The 24,574-nt window shown below is 44.5% G+C and overlaps 1 protein-coding gene across 8 annotated transcripts in view; it reads right to left on the reverse strand.

The window, feature by feature from the left end:
• Positions 1 to 24,574, reverse strand: part of EBF1 (EBF transcription factor 1) — a 397,534-nt gene that overhangs the window by 124,433 nt on the left and 248,527 nt on the right. For 4 of the 8 annotated variants that reach the window (XM_032477200.1, XM_032477206.1, XM_032477205.1 and 1 more), the window contains exon 8: positions 18,965 to 19,082. In XM_032477200.1, the coding sequence (XP_032333091.1) occupies positions 18,965 to 19,082 (118 nt within the window). Of the gene's footprint in view, positions 1 to 18,940; positions 19,083 to 24,574 lie in introns of all 8 variants that reach the window. The other 4 variants (XM_032477202.1, XM_032477198.1, XM_032477204.1 and 1 more) reach the window with 1 other exon arrangement.

The following is a 24,574-nucleotide window of genomic DNA, read 5'->3' on the forward strand; positions in this document are numbered from 1 at the left end:
CTGCTCCTTCTTGGAATCCTCAAGGCTTTATTTGCAAGCAATCTTCCTGGGCCTGGAAAATCATAAAGTCAAATATGAGCAAGTCTAGTGGAAAATCTGTGACGTTAATCTTGGCTGGAGTCGTATTTTTAACAGGCCTTGAATGTGTGTGCCGGATTATCCAGATGGCCATACAGGAATCGGCCTGATAGGATTAAACCTTTATGCTGAACTCTGTTCCATCTGTTCTCCAAGGTTCGCCTCTCCTTATCTGAATATGAATTTTTAGCCTCCTTGTGTCTGGGAGCCGGACTAAATTCAGCATTAAAAACAGAAGTAGTGTGCAGATAATTGAACATTTTATTAGTTCATCTCAGATCATATCAGCCTGGTCTTTTTTCTAGAAAACATGTTGGCAAAGAATTTTCCTAAGAAGGCACTTAAAAGTACGCAGAATCTACATTTTTTCTTCTGTTAGAAGGCATCGTCTTCCTTCTCCTATTGAATTCTAGAACTCAATCAACTCACTGTCCTAAGAGGGGATTACACTGATGTTTGCACGGAAAGATGGGAAAGGAAGACCTGTATCCACCCTGCAGATTCTGACTCTAAGAACAGATGACATGTAATTCCGACTGGATGAATGATCCAAGCAGAATATGTTCATGCCTGTTGTGTTCTTTTTCTCCATGACAAGAAGGTTGGTATCAGTCATCATTTGATAAAAGTAGCTACAGCAGCCGTTTCTGTCATGTTCATTAGGTTTTCCCTGTTTTTAAGGAGGCTTTTTCTGGGGAAGGGGTCTGTAATTCAGAGCTCCGCCTTCAATGAAACAGGCTGATGTCGGTTTTGCCTTTCTGTGCCTCTGTCCCCAGGAGCAGTCAAGTTACTTGTTTCTCAGCTGGAAAAGTTGGCTTGGGGCAAGTTGCAAGATAGAGATCAGTAAGTTGCCGCTGGGCCAGAGCCGGGTAGATGGTTGTGGGGTCCCCAACCCCGTGACAAAGGAAAAGAGGGGTGGCTCTGACTGCGGGGCTTAGCGAAGCAAACCACGGTGCAAAGGAGTGAATCAGCCGGATGAAAGAGGGATCTTTTAGAAGTCTACTTTCGGCTGGCTTACACCAATGCGGTCAGCAGAAGTGATGGATGTCTGCTTGTGACGGCAACGCAACAGCCAGCAGCCCCGGCAGCCCCCGTGCTAACAGGAGACGGTCTTACTAGCCGTCCTAGCAGGGCTCCGCTGGCTTCCCAACATCCCCTCAGTCACCCTAGCTCCTGGCTCTATGCCGTCACGCATGGCAGAGGCCAGCAGCTCATCAAAAACTTAGGCTTTTCCACACACAGATCTCATGATTATATTTACACAGTGCACTTAACTGAACAATCACAGAGAAATCCCCCCATTCGAGCTCAAGATGACATTATGATTATCAATATGAATGTACATATCACATCTTGTAAAACATACGTATTTGGCTCCTTAAATTCACAAGTCAGGCGATAAGGGGTGGTCCCCTTCCCGGAGGCAGGTGATCCTAACTGGCGAAGCCCATTATAAGTCATCTCGCATAAAATAAACACGCTCACACACACAGCCCTAGTGTCTGTTCTCCACATTTTATACTAAACGAGGACACTTCACTGGATGTTCAATCCCGTGACTTAAATCTGCTCTGCCCAGTAATGGTAGCCACTGGCCATACGTGGCTACTGAAACTTATTTTTTAATTAATGAAAACTAAATAAAAGGAGAAAGTATTCTCTTGGTCATACTAGCCACATTTTAAGTGGCCAATAGCCACGTGTGACCAGTGGCTGGCACAGCGGGTATCATGGCGCGGAGGAAGAGCCTTTCTGTCATCGCAGGAAGTTCTGTGGAATGGTGCTGACCTGTGGATCAGGTGCAAATAACCGAGCCTGTAACTGACAGAGAATAATCAGAGCTACCATGTATGGGGCAGCCTCCATACGCCAGGAACTGAGCTAGGAAAAATTAGCCTGTAATTCTTCCAACAGTGATCACAGAATCAAATACTCATAGAGCCAGACAGGAAGGTACGTAAACACAAGGGGTTGGGGGCAACAAAATGGGAGAGGGAAGGGAGTGTGGCCAACGACAGTGTAACCCCTTCCCAAAAGGGACACAGCTTCTCAGTTTGACCTAATTGTTGCCATTTGAGAATGTGGGTCCAGCACTACCAGCTCTTCTGAATAATTTTTTTAAATTTGGGGTGGGGGTAATTAGGTTTTTTTACTGATTTATTTTAATGAAGGTACTGGGGATGGAACCCAGGACCTCACACATGCTAAGCATGCACCCTACCACTGAGCGAAACCCTCCCCCCCCCCCACAGATCTTCTGAATATTAAGAGAATGTGCACATTCAGATTTTCATATACGATCTCTTCATTTCTAATTGTAAAGCAACAAATACATAGCTTCGTAAAGCACCATGAGCACCAAACCTAACTATGACTTGGAGCTGGATTCAGTTCATGATCTGATCCATCAGTGTGCAACGTCTATCAGTCCTTCGAGGGCCAAGAACAATCTGTTAGTTACTAATTTCCACAACTGCACAACTAATACTGCCATTGACTCATCAAACAAGAAAGACAAACCACAACCACTGTCATTTCTGCTTCTGACTGTTCACCCCAGAACAACACAGAAGTTCCCCAGCTAGCCTTCCTGTGCTCTGCAGAGGATTTTTTATAAACAGTTTGGGAGACAAACTCCATGCTCCTAAAGGGTTTCTACTGTCATCATACAAGATAGCATAGATAGTGACTTTTTTTAAGGAAACTGTGATTTGGATATGAGCAGCACCTTAAAATCAACCATTCCCAGCCCCTAGTAATGCACAACTCCTGCTTTGGGCTTTTCGGAATAGTAATGCTTACATTTCTCTCCACGATCGAGGCTCCTACAGCTAACGTGTTTGAGAGAACTTTTATTATTGAGAACCTTATCGTTTTGAGCCAGTTTCCTCTCCTCCCTGGCACACTGGGGGATGCTGCGCTCCAGTGTTTGTTACAGCACAGATGTTTCCGTGGTGATGGTCGGTGACATCACAAGCACCATCATCAAAACCCACCCAGACAGAGCAGCAAAGGAGAGTGGGAACACCACTTCCACTTGAACTCCACGTTGCACTGACTCATCCTCCTCAAAAATTACCCTTTGCGGGCTGAGCTGTTCGATCTGGACTGCAGACACTCCCCTTTGCCTGATCATGATTCACTTCTACTCACATCATCAATCACGTGCTAAGTCCCATCTACACACCAAACCCCAGAAAAACCTTCCCATGATGCCCACTTTCAAAATGATGCTGCCCTGCTCAGAAGCTTTCTGTCCTTTCCCCTTAGCCTCCAGGGTCAAGTCCACCCTCGTGAGTCTGGCTAGTTGTCCCCTTCCAACCTCGCTCCCCACCTGCCCCACACTGGTGGAAGGGCTCGGCAGCGATCGGGAGCACTGGCTCTGGATTCAGGAAGCCTCAGCTCATGTTCCAGCTTCTCCACTCACCAGCCTGGGCAACTTACTTTACTCTTCTGAAGCCTCAGTTCCTACCACTCCAACTGGAGATAGAATTATAACAGAACCCAACTCATGAGATGGCTGTGAGGGTTTTACGTGAGTTAATCTGTGCACACAGAGCTCAGCACAGAAGAAGCAATGAATAGATGTGAGACGGAATGAAGAGAAGGGGGAGTTACAGGAAGAGGAGGAGGAAGATAGGGAAAAAGAACACAAAGAAGATAATGGCAGACTCTCCAAACCCACTGTCTCCAAACATGCTTTGCACTTTTCCAGCATTTCTTTTTCAAGAAGATTACACCACTCACTCCTACCTAGTCCAGTGGTACTGTGCCCAAAGACTGGTCTTCCGTGAGAACTGTTTCTATCCCAGTCTATCTACAAAACACCAACTCTCAAGGGAACTCCTTCATGTCTTTCCCAGTCATTCGTGACTTAACTGCTTTTACTTGAGCCTTTGTCTTGAGATACACACTTGTGTATGTGTACAGCTGGGTGTGTGTATATGTGTGCAAATCAACCCAACTGTCAACACATCCCTTGAAGGCAAAGACCTCGTTCATTTGCAAAGGGGGTGCAGTCCTCTGCACTTAACCGATACCTGACAATTAATGAGTCCTATTAAGTTTTCAAACGGGTTGCACACACATTCTCCTAAATATTCTTAATGTCAACCCCGAGTGGTGGGCAAGGAAATGTTATTTTAAATTCCACTCTAGAAATGAGGTTAGAAATTCACTTGAACTTGAGACTGTAAGAATCCACATTGGTTGATAAAGTCAGGTATTTAAAACACCCAAACTACCCTTCAGTTTTGGTATTTATCTGAAATGCCTGCTCAGTTTGGCCAAAATAGTCACTTCAATCATATAAACACAGACAAAGTCCCTAAGAATCTTAGTTGTGAAATTCCTTATTCCCAAGACAGAGGGTGAGTGTTTATTAACTTTACAGAGCATTACTACTTTGTTTCCAAGTAAAGTTATTTTCCCCCTAAGACTCAGCCCCACATATGAATTATAGTAAAATCTCTCTTTACCCTCTTCTGTTTCCAAGCTCAAAAAACGGCATCCGCATATAATACCACAGGTGCCAATTTAAACACAGGAACACTGAAAATCCTGCCAGACTTTGAGGCTTAGAAGCTTTTCTATTGTTGCTGGTTGGGCTGCTAACCACAGAGATAGAACATCGAACATAAGCAATAGTAACACTACGAGAACTTGCATTTTTAATGTGTCGGGCACTTCTCCCTAACTTTCATTTCATCTAGACATTATCTATCTCCATGATGTTCATGATAGAATTTTGCACATAAAAGGAAAATGGTAAAAGTTTACTGATTAAATAGGTTATCCTAAAACCATATCCCCAATAACATTTTCCTCAACTTGTTTTTTTTTTTTTTCTTTTGAGCAACAAGGATTGGATTCCACAGGCCTGAGCTAACCAAATCAAGAAGAGTTTTTCGGATTCTGCCAAAGTTGAAAGGTACAGGAATCTGAGGTCTGACTTTATAGACCTGTTGCACATAACAGTTACTGGAAGAACACAGCTGGCTTGGTGATTCAGCCAGGAGATTTTAGCAAGGAATGACCACAACGATATTTTCCTCCTCCACTAAGACAGGATAAAATACACTGGGACCACTGGAACACAGTCCCCCCACTTCCACAGTCTCAACATAACAGACCTGAAAGCATCTATCTCAGGCACACACAGTAGGTGCTCAGAACCTGCTGTCTTCCCAACTGTGCTCAAAGGAGAAGTAGCCAAAGAATAATGAAGAATGAAAGAAAAAAAGGTCTCAATCTGCACCAACCACGATAAGTTTAATCGTTTTTCTACATTACAGCCAGAATCTCTTGCTTTCTAAAAAATTTTCCACTTCAGTGTCACCCAGTCACTAATTTTTTTTTGTATGTATATATTTTTATTGAAGTAGTCAGTTCACAATGTTGTATCAATTTCTGATGTATAGCATAATGCTTCAGTCATACATGAACATACATATATTCGTTTTCATATTTTTTCACCATAAATTATAAGATACTGAATATAGTTCCCTGTGCTATACAGTGTGACCTTTTTGTTTATCTGTTTTGTATATGTCAGTATCTGCTAATCTCGAGCTCCCAGTTTATTACTTCCCACCCTTTTCCCCCCACCCCACAGTAACCATAAGTTTGTTTTCTATGCCTGTGAGTCTGTTTCTGTTTTGTAAATAAGTTCATTTGTCTTCTTTTTTTTTTTTTAGACTGTCCATATAGTTGATATCATATGGTATTTTTCTTTCTCTTTCTGGCTTACTTCACTTAGAATGACAATCTCCAGGTCCATCCATTTGCTGCAAATGGCATTATTTTATTCTTTTTTATGGCTGAGTAGTATTCCATTGTATAAATATACCACTTCTTCTTTATCCAGCCATCTGTCGATGGACATTTAGGTTGTTTCTAATGTCTTGGCTATTGTAAATAGTGCTGCTATGAACACTGGAGTGCATGTACCTTTTTGAATTAAGATTCCTTCTGGATATATGCCCAGGAGTGGGATTGCTGGATCATATGGTAAGTCTATTTTTAGTCTTTTGAGACTCCATACTGTTTTCCATACTGTTTTCCACAGTGGCTGCACCAAACTGCACTCCCACCAACAGTGTAGGAGGGTTCCCTTTTCTCCACAGCCTCTCCAGCATTTATCGTTTGTGGACTTTTGAATGATGGCCATTCTGACTGGTGTGAGGTGATACCTCATTGTAGTTTGATTTGCATTTCTCTGATAATTAGCAACACTGAGCATTTTTACATGTGCTTATTGGCCATTAGTATGTCTTCACTGGAGAACTGCTTGTTTAGGTCTTCTGCTCATTTTTGGATTGGGTTTTTATTATTACTATTATTAAGTTGCATGAGCTGTTTATATATTTTGGAAATTAAGCCCTCGTCAGTCTCCCTTTTGCAAATATTTTCTCCCGCTCTGTTATTGCTATTTGTATGTATTTTAGATACACCTGTCTTTTGACACTTCTATCGCTGTGCCCCCAGGGGATGAAAGACACTGATGTGCTGAGAAGCCCCATACCTGCTGCTGTCCTGGCCTCTCTTCCTCTGCTCCTGCTGCCTATCGCCCCCCAGAACCACGGGTGAAGAATGTGGGTTTGAACAACTGGGGTCCTGCTGTTTGCAACTGTCAACTAGAGAAGCCAGCAACTCAGGAGCGTATGTTCGCACATAAAATATTCATTTCACAGATTGGGATAAAAATGTATTAGTACTTGGGTTCCGCTTTCATGCTTAGTGGTCAGATAAGTATTTGGCCAACTCAGTTCTATTCCTGTGCCCTGCGGGCCCGACAGTGTTACTTTTGTGTTTCGCTTTTCTTTTCCTTCTCTGGTTACCGTCTGGTTTCCCATGTCGGTGCCTCCGTTATGACTGACCAGCAGCACACGTTTGAGCAGGATTTGAGTTACTAGGACATCTCCCGGCCAACTTGCCCAAGGCGGGCTGGCAGCAAAGCCCTATGATCCATGCCTTCCCTTTTCTCTTGCTCCTCTCCAGGTAAATCTCTTATTTTCTGAGGATGCTAGAATCCTGCTGACGGCATCGTATTCATCTGATAAGGATGATGATCAGCTAATTTCTATAAAGTTTCATTTCTGTCCACTGAGTATTTTCAGGTTTCAGGGCCGGCACAGTGAGGTTGAGATGGGGTGCCCGATAGCGTGACATGATACCAGGATTTTTTTATCTTAACCCAGAAAAGCACCTTCCCATATATCACTGCACATGCCAACTAACGCACCCTGGGGATTCAGCACAGATGTGGCTTTTCAATTTGCCTTTGAGTAACGTCGTCAATTTGCTTCAGTTGAAGCAGGAATTATATTACGTGATCAAATGGCAAGAGAATTTCCCCCCCACCTCTGAAGTCCAAAGTGAGGGGACCAGCAATGACTAAAGAGGAAAGAACAGTGGTGATGTCCGCCTGTGTCAGCTACTTGGAGGTCCAAATGCTGCAGACACAAAAATCCGACTCTTTTTTTCTTTTTGGCCACAAACAAATGTTTGAAAGATGGACTCAGTGTCCCTCATTTGCTCACCGGAGAGAATAAATGTAGTGCCCTCCTATGGTGGTTCAGAGCATTGAAAGAGATGATACAAAGTGCTCAGCATTAAACCTGATGGCTAGTAAACGCTCAGCGTGCGAAACACTGGTAACAGCTAGCACTTAACTGGGCAAACGCTTCTGGTAGCCTGTGATTACAAAAATACACTGTACCCAGCAGTACTAACTAATATATATATAAATAGATAAACAACAAGTTCATACTGTAGAGCACAGGGAACTATATTCAATTTCTTGTAGTAACTTGTGGTGAAAGAGAATATGAAAACAAACATATGGATGTACCTGTTTGACTGAAGCATCATGCTGTGCACCAGAGACTAACGCAACATTGTAAACTGACTGTACTTCAATACAAATATATATGAAAAAAAAATACACTGGATCCATTTTTCCAGGTTTCAGAGAGAAAGCAACCTATGGGAAACTTCCAAATTTATTTTCTCAAAAATGGATCTCAGACCTAACCAGCTTTTCTGATTAGCTTTCCCCCATGTTTTTAATATTTTGAGCTCCCATGGAGTTTTGGACACGCCTTCCCCTCTAAACCGCTCCTTCCTCCTTGCCTGACAAAACGCTACTCCTTCTTGTTTTCAAATTTAAGTGTCGTTGATTCTTCAGGCTTGGCTGAGCCCCCTTGTTTAAAGCTCTCTTAGCAGGCTCTGTCTCTCCAGGATAGCTCTTACCATCACTACTTACCATCACTTCAATTTAAGTAATTCTATGTGCAGTTATTTCCTTAATGACGACACAAAAATATACACACACGAGACTGAATACCTCATGATGTCAGCAACTGTGCCTACCGTGTTCACCTCTGCACCCCTGTTATTCAACAGGGGAGGCAGTCAATCAATAAATATATGTTACATCGATGAGTGACTGAATGCTCAGTGAATAAGCAAACAAACTTAAGAATCATTATCAGAGTTGTTCACATACTGAGGCATGAAACAGACTAGCTGAAAAGTTGAGACATCTTCCAGGGGTTCTCAGCCGCCACTACCCCGACACGGGGCTTCCTCAGTGGATACGGCAGGGGCTCCGTGGAGTCCGGTTTCCTAGGGTGATTGGGTCCCCACTCCAGCAGCAGGCACTCCATTCTCATGGGGGTTAAAATTAGCACCAGTGAGCTCCCCCGGCGCTGGGCTCTCATCATGCAAGGGCCCAGGTGGGTCTTGCTGACAGATGTTAAGGTTAGAAGGAAGGGTAGCGGCCAGATGAGAAAACAGAGCCACCCCCTTCCGGAGGCACCAGCACTTCCCTTCTTCAGGCCTGGCTAGTCCCTGCCTGCCCCGCCCCTCCCCCCCGCATCAGTTTCCACGCAGTCACTGCTCTCTCTGTCACTTGAACTCAAATCCTATCTTGGAAATTGATGGGCGATCCTGGCCCTGACAACACAATGTCAGCTTTGCTCAGTGTCCAGCTGGTTCCGTATATATTATCATAATGCGCTGCCTGGGTGGACCCTGGCTGAGTCTCTCCCCCTTGACTCAAATCCTCCTTTCCACACTAATTTCTGCTCTCTGACATGCAGACACCGCTTGATTAAAAAGAAAACACAGAGTTAACAGCTTGGGAGACGGTTTGATTTTTAAAATCCTATGAGGACATTAAGTCTATTCTCATGGTAAACTGAGCTAAAACGGTTTTCTATTAAAATACAGTATTTGACTCATAAAAAAAAAAAGTTTCCCAGAATTCTACACTGTTTCCTGGTGACATGAAAGAATTATTACTTCCCCCGAACCTAAAGTCCTCTGAAACAGTATTTCCCAAACTTCAGTCCTGGGTTTGTCCCGTTCCCTGCGACATACTCCACAACTTGCTTAGCATTATAGTTAATATTTTTGTTTAGATTGACTTACTTTAAGTTCAGTCTTGCCCTTAGCAATAATAGCTGTAAGATCATGACTTTGGAGTGCTTTATAAATGTTTTTGCTTATGTATTAAGATAGACATAACCATTAAAAAAAAATTTTTTTTAATGTTTTTCCCTCTGTTTCCTAAAGTCATCTCACACACTGCGTGGGAAACCTAGTCTAAAATCTCACTGCTAACCATCAAGAGGGTTCAGCTAAAGGAATTCAGAAAGAACAACACTGGGTGAGAGATACCTAAGGGGCTGTGTAAGCCACAGCTGGGGGCTTTCTCAAGGCCTCCTGGAACCCACTGTCAGCCTTCTGCAGAAATGCCGAAGGTGAAGGGAGGCTGGCCTCCGATTTGTCCTAGGGGATGACCATCACCTTGGCATTCTCGTGGCCTCTCACCAAGGCAGTGTGTGTGCAGCAGCTCAGGAGAGAGGAGACCTCACACAGAATCAGCCAAGTTCAAGCAAGAAATCAGGGCCTAAAGGGCTCACCAAGCCCCCCCCCCCCCCGCCCTGCCTCCAACCCCACTTAACAGAGGAAACTGAGGCCCAAAGAAATCAAAGTACAGGATGGAGGTCATGTGGCAAGGTAGAGGCAGTGCTCTGTTTGTTTATTTCTGTGTGTATCACTGAAAATGTTCACACAAAATATGTTTCAGATCCACTCCTGGTCGCTGCCCCTCAATATCTGAAGAAGATTTATGACCAGGGCAGGAAGCTTTCATTTGCAGATCCACAGGACTCGAATCCTCTGATAGTCTCAAGTAAGTAGAAAGTAAATAGGAAGAGGCCCTTGGTTTGGAAATAATCAACTATGCAGATAAATACAATTGGAATTATGATGCTTTTGTAACCAAAGAAATAAAAGACAAAAAATTAGGCTAGGAAAAAAAAAAGTCCTTTCATTTTGATCCAAAATAAATGCAGAACACCACTCTGCTCCCCACCCCACCCCTGACACTCTGTGCTTATTAAAATAAGTTAGGTGTGGTGCACTCATTTATTAGGTCACACAAAACACCCAAAGCTGGAAGTTTCCCACAGTTGACGGGTTTGTCAAGAAAGTCATCAAAGAAAACTTCCTCCCCGAATCTATCTCAGTTTCTCACTGTCTTTTCCCACTGTGGCGTGAGGCTCAGTAACCCTTCCATATCCTGGAAGGAGGCTCTCAGCATCCTAACGGCCATCTAACAATTTTACCCTTTTCTCGTGGCCTTTTTTTCCCTCTACCTGGTATATGTGCCAGGAAGTCCACATGGTCAACAAATGATTTCTAGAAAGCGGAGTCAGAATATCCTTGCAAATAAATAAAATATTACCAGCCTCCCTCTTATCTTGCCAGCCTCCCAGAACACACACCAGTCAGCAAATAAAACAGCATTTTCTTTGACTGTAGCCATGAGGAAAAACAGGCCATTGAAGGAAAAAGAACACTAAGGTAAATACACACAATATGCCCAATAAAGCAAATATGTATACATACATATATATATATATATATATGTCTGGGCTAATTTCTGAAAGGTCTACTTAAAATATGAGCGTAATTGCCTTTCTTGTATTGAGAAAAGTAGGAACAGTAGGCTAAGAGAGGGAAAAAATATTAGCATCATGCCTAGAGCAAGCAGTTCAAAGTACAGACTCTGAATGCAGTCAGGCTCTCTGGGTTTGAATCCTCCCCCTACTATGTGTTCGCTGTGCAACTCTGGGCAAGTGACTCAACCTCTCTCTGGCCTCACTTTCCTCATCTTCGCAACGTGGCGCCCACAGCACAACGTGCCCGTCAGAGTAAGGGCTCGGTGAGTGTGTGTAGTCATTACTTAGTCCCCCCATGACACAGAGCTCTGCGGTTCGGGAGACCTGGCCAAGGTCGAGGCCCAGGTCCAATTCTAATCCTTTTGGTGGCTTTGGGTAAGCTGCTCAACTCACTGACCCCGACTTTTCTCATCTGTAAAATGGGGATGAAAATTGTTATAGCTTATCAGATTCGTGGAAGGATTTGATGTAATGATATAAATCAAATGATGACCTCAGTGCTGGCACATAGTAAGTGCTCCATAAAGGTGAGCTGACAATAGTCCAAAAATCGCAGCAGCAGCAAGAAGAAGAAGAAGAAAAAGAATACATACTAATTACTACCCGGCCTGGCCACCATTAAGCAGGGTGGCAAAGTCTGAGCACGATTTCTCCTTTGTCAGCGATGGGGCTGGTGGTGTCATATTCAAATAGAGATACAGGAGAACACCTGCTTAGCAGTGGCCTGGGGCTCACCAACTCTTTAATCTGCCTGATGCTGACAGCTTGCCGGCTACCGAGGCCCCAGGGCTAAGATTTCTGGTGTCTCCTTTACTTACTTTATGGATGACTCAAGGGCTACTTTGAAAATCAGTTGCCACTTACATCCTTGTTCATTATCTTGACTTCTTGCCGGGTCCCTTCTATTGCAAGGGAAGACAAAAGCCACCTTCCCCACTGCTCAAAGAACAAGGCCTGATCTGATGCTGGAAAGTCTGGGGACTTCGTCCTGTTTCATGATACATCTAGATTTTCTTAACCCTAATCTTCTGTTCTTGTATCTCTCTTGCTTTTTCAAGCAGGAAAACCGATTGAGAAGACGTAAACATGCCACCCTCAGGAACAGGAGATGACACCCACGTTTTTCTGCTGAACTAGACCCTTCACCAAAATGCTCTTGCCTACGTGGGCCTGGCTGGAGTTCTGCACCAAAACCAGTCCCGTGAAGGGCCACTGTCTGAGTGCAAAGGTCTGAGTCATCCGTCCTCTGCCCTTGTGTTTTGAAGGTGCATTTCTGTCAGGGAGCTGGGGAGATTTTACAGACATGCTTCTCATGGCCCTTGGAATCCCAGGAAGACCCCTGCAAGCCCAGGGCAAGCGGAAATGGAAAGGCATCAGGGTGGGCTCCAGGTCCTCTGACATCTGCGCACCCCCCGAAGCCCACACTGGCCGGCCAGCGGACCACGGGCAAGTGCGAAGGAGACCTTGACAGAAACGAGCTGTGTGCGCGGGAGCAGGTTACGTGCTCTTCCCAGCTCTCAGTGTCCTTCTCTGGGAAACGAGGGGGTGGACTTCAGTGGTACCTCACTCAGCATGAGCTGTGACTCAGTTCCTGACCGTGATGGGAGGGGAGTGAGAGACCAGGATGGTCTGTTTCTCTTTGTTGTTTTGTTTACTTTCTCTCATCCTGTTTTCCATGTGTTGGGGGTTAGACAAGTAATATACATTTCATAGGTCAAGAAACACAGCAGCCCTCCGTTCTAAAGGGCTTACCAAGGTAAAAAATCTCTACAAGTTCAAAAAGAAGTCATTAGGTAAACTCTTTCTAAGCTACTTATGAGGAAAGAAAATCAATAAACCAAAACCATCTGGAAAACAGAACTGTTCAAATGTTGGACTCCCTTCTTATTTGGAAGACATGTGCTATTAACAGAAGGAGAGGTGACCAGAGGGACAGCATTAAGGCACAGCCACCTTCATGGTGAGCTTCCAAGGGCCGGCAGGGATGGGCGAGGTTATAAGCTGCTCAGAGAGAGCTTTCCCTGGGCCTTCACAATCACTGGAAGTCCAAGTAATTGGCACTGAGCCTTGTGTGGCCCCCCACATCACTTCCCAACTGCCACCGACCTCTGAGCATCCACAGGCCTGTGCGGTCCAACCCTCACTAGCTCCCCCAGCCTCGCCCCCTGCCACTCCTGGCGGCCGGGGCAACGGGTGCCGTCGCAGGCTCCTTCTGTTTCCTTGAACTCACCTAAGCAAAATGGCTCTTGCACATGCTGTTCCATCGCCTGGAAATCTGTTCCTGTCCCCTTTGTCAAGTGAAAACATACTCCTCTCTTAGGTTCTGGCAGAAGTGGGATTTCCTCAAGGAAGGCTTTCCTGACAGCTCACTCCTCCCCACTCCTTTTATGCACAAATCTAAGGAGTTAGTTGTAAATTGCGTTTAGTGTCTTTCTTCTCTATTTACATGATACATTCTGTGAAGACAGGGGCTGTGTCTGCCTGTGGTCCTGCACCTAGGCCGCCCTGTCTGGCCTGTAGTGGACGCTGAGTATGAAGGAAGGAAGGAAGGAAGGAATGATCTCAAGTCCACCTTACTGACGCCTTATCCCTTGGCTGGAGATCCAAAGAAAGGGCCCTACTAGGAACAGCCAGTGGACTTCCCTGCTCTCCCGAGGGCCTGCTTCTCCAAAGGCACCCCCGGAGGTACCAGATGAGGAAAGGTATGTGTCAGTGGCTTCAGTTCAGAGCACCAAGAAATCGTGCGCACTAAAAGGTCTACGGATGTCCCTACACAGCTCTGCGAAAACACACAAAACTGAGGCCACAGAAGCAAAGGGACCTTCTCAGAGCCAGAGAGCCAGTTAATGGCAGACTCAGGACCGGAATCCAGCTCTCCAGCCAGACAGCTGACCCTTCTCCTATTAGACCCTGCCGACACTGGCTAGTAAGCCCCTTCTCAGGGCCTCATCACACAGAGGGGAGGAGAGGCGGCCTCTCTTTTCTTACAAAGCTCTGCGCTGTCTCTCAGTTTGGAGTGATCTCCCCAAGCCTGGACCATCTTTCCCCGCACATCCATAAAACAACAAATTTAAGTGCAGCTGGGCACAGGGGGTCAACGGGGCTGGATACCCAGGGGCAACCAGCAGAAGCAAATGCTGCTTCTATCTGGAGCAAAGGGATCAGAGGAGGTCAAATGCCCAAGAGCAAGAGTAACACCACATTGTCAGGGACAGCTTGACGGGGACACTGCAATGGACAGGTCAGAACGAACTGGTGGTAGTGAAAATCTGCCTCTACGTCTCTAATGCTGTAGCTACAGCAGGGAGATGGGCCCAGCGATTCGAACGCCACTCTTTATTCCACAGTGTTTTTAGTGTGGCCAAGCCCCATTTGTGTTTTGATTTGTTTTATTTTGGGATCCTGGCACTGTTACACTTCACATCTCAATCGCTGTAATTACTTTGAAGGGAGATTTAATCCGTCCACATCTAATGCTTGCAAAACTAAATTTCAATCGTTTTCCATTTCAAAAAGCCAGGGTATTTTTAAAACATCTATATTAGAGCCAAGAAACTAAGTAAGACCTCAGGCCAGACCTCATGAACATTAAAATGTTCATCTTCTAAAAACTCTTGATTCATATAGTTCTACTGATTTTTCCCCCAATCAGTATGAAGGTTGTACGAACTCATAATAACAACAACAACAACAAAAAACAAAACCTAAACCTGAAAACCACCGGAGTGGGACCTTAAACCTACTCCCGGAAAGGGTGCCTACTGATGGCCAGCTGAGCTCCCTGACTGGCTCAGATTTCCCCAGTGATCATGGAGAAGGCAAGTCCTCCAACAGGGCAGAACGGGGAGAGAGGGGAGGGAGGAAGGGAGAAAAACACATGCGTGCTAAAAAAAAAAAATGTCCCCTAAAAAAACTGAGCATTTAAACTGCTTGTCAGCCAGCTCCCTGACAAAGCCACTGGAGTGCATTCACAGGCATTTGCATAAATGCTGCCGGTGAGTTCACCATGGCTGCTAGCGCTAATGGTACATAAAGTAATTTAGTCACTTCTCCCCGCATTCTGTGTCAGAATGATGAGCACCGGCACTTTGCCTTGTTGCATATTAGATCATTAGATAATAAAGTGTTAGCACATGCAAGCTGACAGGGTCCCTGCACCGTAGCTTTGTGAGGGCACCGCACTTTGCCACAGGGGGAAAGAAACAGAGAAACTGATGCCACGATCTGCCTTCACGCAAGTAAACACAACCCGAAAGGCAGGAGAACAATGAGAACACACTCCCCAAGCCCCTTGGAGACCCTGAGCACACAGTCCCCAGGAATCTGCCCAAGTGATGGGAAGATGGGACGCGCCCGCAAGCTGAAGCCCTGCATTCCCCATTGGGTGGGGTCAGCTCTACATCTTTGGCCCCAAGCTTGTTTTTCAAAAATCAGAACCCTGAGAGCAGTTAGGCTCTGAGGCTACCTCTCTCCACAACGGTATATCTTTCATAAAGCTACTGCTTATAGAGGAAACCTCACTGGCCTAAACTCTCTCATAAACATCCAGCCAAAGAAAATCTCAGTATTTATGAATGAAGAAAAAAATAGGGGAGAGCAACTGCCATGAGCTACCGCGTGCCAGGATTCACTGTCTGGACCACACAAGCGTCTATGAGATACATTTGCCTTCGTCAACTCTCCTGCTTGGAACACAGGGACAGTTATTCGAGCACAGAGGTTTGCGAGTCCGTGGGTCACACAGGCAAGACGGTGTGAATGTGAAGCGTGGTCTCTGTTTCTCTGATATGCAGGCAGATGAGCCACGAAAGGGAACTCTCCTCCGGCCATCTGACAAGGGGGATACAACTAGGGGTGTGCAGAAGAGCTCAAAAGAATTCAGGCTACCTGTAAATGAGATGGTAAAAAGCCCCAGATGAGGGAAAACGAAGGCTGCCCCAGGTCACCTACGAGGTGGGGTGACTGTGGGGTCTCCCTGTGCCGTGGAGGCGGGGGAGGGAGGGGCCAAGAAGGGGGCGTGGTTCTGAGCGTCCCAAACGGGGCAGTTTCCAACAGAATTCTTCAACGGAGAGATGAAGTATTACCCTACCCTCAGAGCGACATGAATTAGCATCCGAGTCCACTCCCACACATCCCCAGTGCCAGAGCCCACAGTCACTCTCTGCTGAGTAGGTATTTATGCATCTCCCTGAAGTGTCTCAATGAGTGTGGGTGGTTATGTGTGGTTGGTTGATTCATTCTGCAGAGAAGCAGATTTCCACGCTGTCGTTCTTACTAAGAACCTCAGAGTGTCTGCTTTTTTATTCTTCTGGGGAGCAGTGAAGTCAGGTTTTGGTGAGAGGGAGGAAACCTGGCTGAAGGAGACAGGCTAGACCCAGGTCCCCTGGGATAGTTAACCACGAATCAACAATGAAGTGTCATCGCTCTCTTGAATAATATGCCGAGAAGAACATGGCCATTTGTGGACTGGTCAACTGCAGCAGAGAAATAAAACATTGTCTTTAAAACTGAGAATAAAATGATAACCCAACTGCACCATTATAATATGCCCAACTAGAAGAGAGAAAATTTGAGCTGGGAGGCAGCTTAGAGATGTTTTGATCCAGAAATCTCAAACTGTGAGCCTACGGCTGTCTTCTTCCCAAGTGACTTTTCCCTGCCTGTCTTCCCTTTAGGGGCTAAAACATTTGTAATCTAGTTACCAGCAATTAAAAAATCGGAGAGTTCTCATTCTGGCCAAACTGGGACATCTGGCCCCTGCGGGCTCTCCCTGCCCTCGGTGACAGCTGCCTGGGGCTGGGGTGTCCGGCCGAGCATGAACTCGCCCGTCTTCCGCAGTCTCCACCCAGCCCACTTCTGCTTTATACATGACCTGCCCCCACCCAAGGTACACATTTTTTTTAAAACCCCCAACAGATCATCACCTTCATTTTGCCAAGAAGGCTACTAAAGATCTCAAGAGGTAAGGTGACTTGTCTAAGGTCACACAAAGGCCAGAGGTGAAACTCAGCTAAAATTAGGTTCCCTGGCTCTTATTTCAAGGTGCCTTCCTCCACATCACAACATAAAACAATGTTCCTGACCTCCATGCCCTGGAAGTGTCCTGGCTAGCAGGTTGTTTTTTTATGGGTTTGGTTGGGATTTTTTTGGTGGAGGGATGACTTGCATGATGTCATTTGCTCTCCTGCTAGCTTCCCAAGGGCAGGAATGAGAGCTGGGTGGAGTCTGCACTTGGAGCACATGTTGAACCTGTGAACCCATAACAGTCAGCTACTCAATTGAGAGGCAAGTCTGTTCCCAGGGAGGACAGTAACTAACCAGCCACAGTCGAAAACAAGACTTCAGCTGTTACGGTCTCCAAATTGTATCCACTCAGTATTTACCTATTTTTTTCACCCTTCTTCCTTTCACCTCAACATCTCTAATCATGCAATGCCTGAAGTGACTCCAAGGGTATTAAAAAGGCACCATTACTGTAAAATGAGGATCAGAATAATGTTAAGTACAGCAGTGGAACTCGGAACGTAATCATGAGCAGGTGTTTCAAATGGCCTCCTGCAAAAAGTAATATCCATCCATCTCCGCACTAATGAAACCATAAAGAAGCAGCTTTTGAAAGATGATGGTTTACTTTAAAAAGACTGTAAAACTGGATGTGGCAAAGAATCCCTTCTAAGAGTCTTACATCTGGCTAATTAATAAAAAGTACAGTTTGTATATTCCTTAAGTGCAGGACAAAAAAAAATCTGGCAAAAATGATGACAGTGGAGAAAGGAGGTTTCTACCTTTTGAACTAGATCATAAGACAGCTCATGGCACATCGGAAAACCAGGCAATCAGGTGGTAATTTGTGTGGTAGTGTTTTTAAAAGAATCTCGATGGCCTAGCAAACTGGAAAGTGAGGTGGGGAAATGACTTGAGTTTAACTTGAGGAGACTGGGGAAAATTGAGCATGGTTGATTGGTATCCTGTAGAGTGCCAGTCACCATTTCTTGGGTGGATGGATGGATGGATGGACAATGGATGGATGGATGGATGGATAATGCATGGATGGATGGATGGATAATGGGTGGATGGATAATGGATGGACGGACGAATAGATGGGTAGATGAATAGATGGGCTGATGAAAGGATGGACTGATGAATAGGATAGACAGATGGATGCATTATATATACATGTAGCACTGAAACATTTGGACATAGGCTCAATCCAACCTATGGTTCCTCTGAGCGGCATTCACTTCCCTTGTTTCAAATTTTTATCTGATTTCCTCTCGTCCTCTCAAAGGCACAACTGATTAGCCATAAAATCAAGACAAATGTGATTTCTATCCACCAAAGTCTACCTACAGAAAGCAGGCTGCATCATGTGGTGATGAGGGGAGGGGTGTGCACTGGGCATGGGAGGGACAGTTAGCTCAGACTATATGCTTAGAGAACACCTCTGACCTAGACTTTGGACCTTATCTCCAAGTGAGGGTCAGAATGTAGTCACAGAGACACACCAGCAGGACTGCAAAGATGGTGAAGTTCATTATACAACCAATCAGTTCTAAACTCAAAATATGTTGTGATGTGTGCTGCTCTGCTTTGGCCTTTCTTTATTCTTTAATCCAGCGAGAGCTTCAACTAAGGCAGTGGTCCAGCCTCCCTCGGTCTCTCAGCCAGAAGGAAGGAGGCATGAGCCATTTTCAGGGTGGAGGGTTGCACAACGAGAAGCACTGGGCCTCAAAGACATCTTCCTGCCTTTAAATACTCAGCACCCACGTTGTCCAACAGGACATTCGGAATTTGAAAAGGGGTAGACAATGGGGTGGAGTTGGAAGAAAGAAACCAAATAAATGCACAGTTAAAGTAGCAATGCCAACCAAGGAAAATGATTCGCCTACCATGTTCCAGATAAGAGGGCGTACCTTCCGAGGGGTCAAGCCTCCGAGCCCTCCGCCCGTGCTTGGAGTTATTGTGGACAAACATGTTATCAGAGACTGCCAGGACATGGCCATCCACGTTGACTGTTGTAGACACCACGACCTGGAGACAGAAGAGAGAAATGAATGAACATTTTAATATAAAAGCACGGAGGGTAATAAACTCAAGTTAAATAAATAACAGCTGGGAGCTGAAGAAAATTGCGTAGCTGTTTCGCATAATAGCTGGTGCTTATGCTGTACAGATGTAACAAGAGGAGCTATTGATGAGTGGGGCTTTGGCATGGAACGCTTTTGATGCAGTTTTAAGTAAAATTGCACAGTTTATAGTCATACAGCAGAAGGTACACTGTTAACCATAATTTTAACAAGAGGGTCTTTATTAGCATATTTTTTTTTTTTTACACAAGGGTGGTTGTGTTTCACCTAAATTACCCTTCAGTTTAGACACTGAAGCAGATATCACAGATGATCATGCAAATAAAAGTCTTTTGAATCTTTAAAATATTCCCGTCCTCCCCCCACCCCCCAGCCCCTGCCCTCCACGGTGTCAGGGTTAAGAGGATAGAGAAATGAAAAAAGACAGGTTTCAGTAAGAGCTGGGATACGGCTTTCTGTCCTGGGTGTCTTTTTTGGGGGAGGTTCTTGTACTTTTCCCTTCCCACGTGAGTTCAGTTAATCAGACATCAGACCAAAGCTCTTTTCCCCGCCATCACCGCCACTACCACCCCAAAATCCTCGCTAATTAAAGGGTGGTGTTAAATCTGTGTTTCAAAGCCAAAAAAATTTTTTAAAAATTTTTAAAAGGGGTAGCCCTGGCCCAAGGAACAATTCAGATCTCCCCTGGCCATCTCAATAAACTGAACTGAGTTTGCCAAGGAGGGACACAGGCAAAGGTGTTTTCGCAGAGAACTTTGACTAAAACAATGAGAAGAAATGACCTACACTTCTCCTTATATTAAATGGGGAAGAGGATTAAAAGTGAAACCCACAGAGATATGTTTATTCATGCGACCTCTTACAACCAAATATAATAATTGCCTGTAATTGCGGCTTCGCCCCCCACCTCATGCTTTGACATGGGGAACAGCAATCAGCCGGCTCCCGTTTAATCCACCTATTATGTTGACTAATTAACTTTGCTCGACAGTTTATTTCTTCCTCCATTATCAGCCCCTGTCAGCCGCGAGCACCCCGCAGCATAGGGGGGACCTCAGGCTCTTTGATTGATCACCGATAGATTGACATGCAGATTAATTTAATTAGAATCACCTCACTTGAGAAATGAAAGACAATGGCAAGAGGGCTAATAGACCTGCTCTCATAATGAGGCGGGCCTCCAGAGCGGAGGCTGAGGATTTCTGATTTATTTTTGCTCAATTCCCCAGGTGCTTGGAGAGACTGTGGCTTTAATTGTTCTTCGTTTTGAGAGCCTTTAGCCCCTGAAGAGGTGAACCGCTCTGCAAGGATTGGCACATGCTGAGGCCCCAGTTTCTGAGGAAGCATTTTCTCCAAGTTGGGGAAAGGGGGCCCTGACTTGGAGCGTCTTGTGCAAGGCTACGATCTCCTCACCCGAGTTGGGCAGAGGGGAGAACGCTGGGCCTGCGAACCACAAGCCCCGCCTGGAGAAGCAGCCCCCTCTGTCGACCCCCCACCAATGTCTGTCTGCCAGACCGAATGCTCCCACTGTCCCTCTCTTTGACCCAAAGGCATCCTGGCAAAACATGACAGGTTCCCTGCCCCCTGCCTCCAAAATGGCAACCAAATCGGCTTCTTTCTTTTTCCCTTCTGGGCCCTCCCTCTGCGGACCTGAGGCCCCGCTCCTTCTGTCCAGGGCCTGGTCATTCTTGGCCCAGATGCGGAAGCCAGGAAGCCACGCCTGTGGTCGCCTGCCCTGGGATCTCCCAGTGACGACTGCAGCCGGGGGGGGGGGGCCCTCTGGGGGTTCTCCCCATCTTCCCTCACGGTCCCCACCTTGACTTGACCCCCCTAGCAAGATCCGGGCCCTCCCCACCCCATGTTATTTTTTAACTCTATTTTATGGAAAAGCAAAGTGAACAATTAAGAGAGCCCATTCAGGGACTCAGAGTATTCTGTTAGTCACTCTGAAACTCAAAATTCCAGCCAGGGCAAGTCATTCATGGAAGGACCCAGTAAGTTCGAAGCAGCAGTTTGCAAAGTGGGTTTTTTTTTTTTTTCTCTCTTTCTTCATGATTGACCAACCAGATGTGACAGCCTGCAGCCTCTGCGTGTGCTTCGTCCATTGCAGGTGAATTTACAAGAAGGAGGGAAGGAGGAGGAGGAGAGGAGAAAGCCCTCCATTCTTTTCTTTTCAAAAAGTGCTCTGAGCAGTGGCAGACTCTGTCTTATTTAAAGCAATGGAAACTCTTCTTTTTCAGTCGAGGAGGGGACTTCCTGGGACATCTACAATTATGTAACAGAGCTGGGTCTTTCAAAGAGATTTTGATTTACTACACAACCACAATTGAGTGGTCACTGGAGTCGTTAGCTAAAGAAACTATAAAAGGAATGCCAAACGGTCTCTGTTTCCAGTGTCAGGAAATACAGAAAGTGGTTATTCTAGATGTCTGTCTTAAGAAAAAAAAAAAAAAAACACAATGACAATCCACCATGCACCTGTAAGACAGAGTGCTACGGGCTTAAAATATTCAGTATCATTTAAAGACATTGTCATCTAATTCCACAAATGTCAAAAAAACGGTTGAGAAGAAAAAAACTACACCCTGTATGTTTTTCTTTTCTTGGCAAGAGCAGGATCATCACGACCACATGTGTGACAGAATCACTTCATTGAAAGACTAATTATAACGGAAGAAAGATGACACAGAGAATCCTCATGCCTTTAATTTCTAGAAAATAAACACCTAATATATTCCTCAAAAAACTCTTAACACAATACATTTTAACTTCCCAACCCCAAATAATTTCTCTCATTCCGACTTGCAAATGACCAGGATATAGTTAAAAATAAATGCTGAAATTAATCCACAGAACAACTTGTAAATTAAAAGAAAAAATACCTAATGGTGAGATGCAAAGGGGCACTGAGAAGTCCTTTAAAAATAAGCCTATAGTGGGAGGGAAAGGGGCCTTTACAGTTTAACACAAGATTAATGAGGTGCTGACACATTCATGCAGGCAAGGGGACGGGCAGGCCTGCCAAATCTTCAACCTTCCCAAATTTTGTCAACAAAACCCAGCTTGAATCTGGGACAGATAAACATGGAGAATGATTTTACGTTTGGGCTCGACCACCCCTTCCCTTTCTGCCCTCCTTCCTTACACCCCTGGCCCAGAGTAAGACGAGGAACAGGTATATATTAGAATTTTACTCTCTAGAATTGCACGAATACAGTAACCACATGTGTGGCTATTTAAATTTAAACGGGTTACGTACTTTTAAAATTCCATTGTTCCCGAGTCTCCATAGCCACATTTCAGGTGGTCAGTGGCCACGTGTGGCTGGAGGCTACTATACTGGGCGGGGCAATTAAAGAACATTTTCATTGCGGAAAATTCTACTGGACAGTGCTGCTATGGAAGGGTTCTGAAACAGACTGTTCCAACTTATTGGAGGGGTGTGGCTTTTTGATACAGCAATCCAGAGATGTGCAGATGAACACCCCGTGTGTTTCATGGTATCTTCTCTCTGGTCCAGCCCTCCAGGTGTGGGTATTCAGTGTGAGGGGTACAAAGGGCAGAGAAGAAGTCCACAGCTATCCGCGGACTTCAGAGATTTTACACTGAAGTTTTTGATTTCCAGGCTCATCCGTGGTTCAGAATTTGCTCTGTTATATCCTGGATCTAAATATCCTTAAAGACGATAATTTTTTACTATCTACCCCCATCTATTTAGAATTAGAATTCAACCTAAAATGTATGATCCTTGACTATCCAGCTTTCCTAGTTGATGTGACTTTTAACTTCTCTAAGCCCCAGTGTCCCTGACTCTCAAATGGAAATGATGATAGTACCTAACTCATAAGGGTTCTGTGAGGCTTATGTTATTTAAAGTGGCCAGCATGGTTCTTGGTTCTTACAGAGCAAATGTCAGCAGTCGTAGCAGAGTTGTTGCTTTGCTGGTGATGCACCAAAAAGTTGGAAACAGTGTGTTGGGCTGATAATCAGAAGCATTTTAATTGCCATAAAGAGGACCCAGCATAAACCGTTATTCTAAATAAAAGGATAGAGAAATTACGTCTTCCATGTTCCCCGCTTGATCAGTCTAACCATGAAATCTTACAGATTTAAAGCCCTTTGTGTTCACGACATACAATTATATAATTTAGGTCTCTTGTGAATTGCAAATTTCACTGGTTTATGTAATTTTACTTTCTGTAAACCATCTGCCTATTAGCCTGTTACATCCTAGGCTTGAAATGAAATGAAACCTTACTGCTTTGAAAACAGTCTGTACATTTTCTGTCTCTTCTCAGTGCAGTCTAGTTTTCTCAATGCTTCATATGGATGAAGGGTCTCTGGTAATTTAGTTATTGGTTAGTATTTCCTCACTATCATTCCTCAGTCCTTCTTCCCTTCCTCTCAAACAGGAGACCTTGTATGTCCCAACTATGTCATCTCAGATTCCTGAAGCATGATCTCTGTCTCATGAGTAGAATTTCAAAACAAACAAAACAAAACACACACAAGCAACTAAATTCAGTCATGAGTGGAAGATCCCATTAACCAAAGTAGCAGCTCATGTGGAAGGAAGGGTTAAGACAAAAGCAACCAAAAAGAGTTGAAATCTGTATCTTTAAACATTTCCAGAACAAATACGGAACCAGGGGAAAGACTAAGTCATAAAAACAGTTTCAATATTTAAATTTAGAATATTCTGGTAAGAAGTATCTCCTCTAAAATATGACCATTTTAGCAACTTAATGGTTTTTAATTGAAGTATAGTTGGTTACAATGTGTCAATTTCTGGTGTACAGCACAATGTCCCAGTTGTGCATATACACACATATATATTCATTTTCATTAAAATTTATTACAAGATAATGAATATAGTTCCCTGTGCTATACAGAAGAAATTTGGTTTTATCTATTTTTATATATAGTGGCTAACTAGCAACTTAATTTTCAATACTAATTTAAAAATTATAAATCTTGGTTTTCAATCCTTATATATGATACCTCAGCGTAAGGAAATTAGTGCTCAAGGTTGTCTGTTACATGGCTTTCTTACCTCTACGTTTAGCTTATTCTATGTTTGTATTAATTCAGAGCCCTCAATATAAGGCATGAAATGAACTGGCCTGAAGTATATGGAATAAAAAGGCATTAAGCAGCATTCTGTGGAATAATACTCAGCAGTGAAAAGGAACAAACTGTCGATACATCTGGATGAATCTCCAGAGAATTATATCAAGTGAAAAAAGCCAATACCAAAAGGTGACATACCGCATATTATGGCCTGAATTATGCCCCCTCAAAATTCATATGCTGAATTCCTAATCCCAGAACCTCAGAATGGGACTGTATTTGGAGACAGAGCCTTTAAACAGGTAATTAAGAGACCGTTAGGGTGGGCTTTAATCTGATTGGCATCCTTATAAGAGGAAACTTGGA

The sequence above is a fragment of the Camelus ferus genome, chromosome 3, assembly GCF_009834535.1.
Source record: "Camelus ferus isolate YT-003-E chromosome 3, BCGSAC_Cfer_1.0, whole genome shotgun sequence".
In the NCBI taxonomy this organism is placed as follows: domain Eukaryota; kingdom Metazoa; phylum Chordata; class Mammalia; order Artiodactyla; family Camelidae; genus Camelus; species Camelus ferus.